At 36.7% G+C, this 1680-nt stretch overlaps 1 protein-coding gene across 1 annotated transcript; it reads left to right on the top strand.

The window, feature by feature from the left end:
* Positions 1-296: 296 nt before the first annotated feature.
* Positions 297-1232, top strand: LOC128626856 (olfactory receptor 6C2-like). Its single transcript, XM_053661887.1, has one exon. It carries the CDS (start codon positions 297-299, stop codon positions 1230-1232), a length of 936 nt encoding a protein of 311 aa, XP_053517862.1.
* The last annotated feature ends 448 nt before the right edge of the window (positions 1233-1680 follow it).

The raw sequence follows: 1680 nt of genomic DNA, 5'->3' as shown, positions 1-1680 counted from the left end.
GTGTTTGTGTGTGTGTGGGTGTTTGAGTGTGAACAGGGCACTGCAATATAAATGAAGACCATACCATGTGTTGTACTAAAACATGTTTGAAAGCCAGGTTTCCAACCTGTGAAATGATATGTCAACAGTGCTGAGAGCATGGAGTGGTTAAACTATTATCAAGGAAAACCAATCTATGTAAACTACATTGCTTGGCTTATTTAAACAAAATTCATTGTAAAACTCTTCCCACTCTCTTTTTAGATCTTAATTACCTCAGTTTTATGTGGAAGTTGGACAGAAGTTAGGAGTCAGAAATGAGAAACCATACATCAATAACCAGATTCATCCTCTTGGGACTGACAGATGACCCCCAACTGCAGATTCTGATTTTTTTATTTCTACTTATCACCTACATGCTGAGTGTAACTGGAAATCTGGCCATCATCATCCTCACATTAGTGGATTCTCACCTTAAAACTGCGATGTACTTTTTTCTCCAAAACTTTTCCTTCTTAGAAATCTCATTCACTTCTTCCTGCATTCCTAGATTTTTGTACAGCATAGCAACAGGTGACAGAACTATTACCTTTAGTGCTTGTATATGCCAATTATTTTTTACAGATTTTTTTGGAGCAATAGAGTTTTTCCTCCTGGCCATCATGTCCTATGATCGCTATGTGGCTATCTGCAAACCCCTGCACTATGTGACCATTATGAACCACAGGGTCTGCAGAAGGCTTATCTTGTGCTGTTGGATGACTGCATTGTTAATCCTATTACCACCACTTAGGTTGGGACTGGACCTGGAATTCTGTGACTCTGCCATTGACCACTTTTTGTGTGATGCGAATCCTATGTTGAAGATTTCCTGCTCAGATACCTGGGTCCTAGAGCAGATGGTCATTGTGTGTTCTGTGTTGACCTTCATCATGACTCTAATATGTGTGGTTTTGTCCTATGTGTGTATTATCAGAACAATTCTAAGATTCCCTTCTGTCCAGCAAAGGACAAAAGCCTTTTCCACCTGTTCTTCCCACATTATTGTGGTTTCTATTACCTATGGCAGCTGCATCTTTGTTTATACCAAACCTTCAGCAAAAGATGAGATGGCCATTAATAAGGGAGTCTCAATACTCATTACTTCTATTTCCCCCATGTTAAACCCATTTATTTATACTCTGAGGAACAAACAAGTGAAACAAGCCTTTAATGACTTAGTCAAAAGAAAAATATTGCTTTTAAAGAACTAGGCGAGTGTTCAAGTTGGGATCCCCTAGCTGTTTTCTTGTTTTTAGCCTATTTGGTCCCTTCCTGATCTAGATTTGGCCTACCATTCAGCAATGACTGATCAAATCATATTTGCATTTCCTTATAAAGCAGCCACTTTGAGAATAATTTTTATTAAGGAAAATGAGAATAGTTATTTTAGGAAATGTAACCATTTCCTGAAATAGGAAAAAAGGTTGCTCTCAACGTTTATTTACTAAAGTTATAAGATTTGCAAAAATAGTGCACATCACTTTTTCAAAACAAAACTACTCCAATAAGTAGAGAGATAATGTGAAAGAGAATGAATACCATTTGTAAGTACAACAAGGAGAACATTTCAAAATCCCAAAGTATATTTTAAAACAAGGTATAAGTAGAAAGATTGGGATTTCAAAAAAAGCACTTACTAAGAAAGAATCTTTAAAATCA

Source organism: Artibeus jamaicensis, unplaced genomic scaffold, assembly GCF_021234435.1.
Source record: "Artibeus jamaicensis isolate MK-2021 breed Jamaican fruit bat unplaced genomic scaffold, CSHL_Jam_final contig_233, whole genome shotgun sequence".
In the NCBI taxonomy this organism is placed as follows: Eukaryota; Metazoa; Chordata; class Mammalia; order Chiroptera; family Phyllostomidae; genus Artibeus; species Artibeus jamaicensis.
The sequence above is the reverse complement of the archived record's forward strand: the minus strand, read 5'-3'. Positions and strand labels throughout refer to the sequence as shown.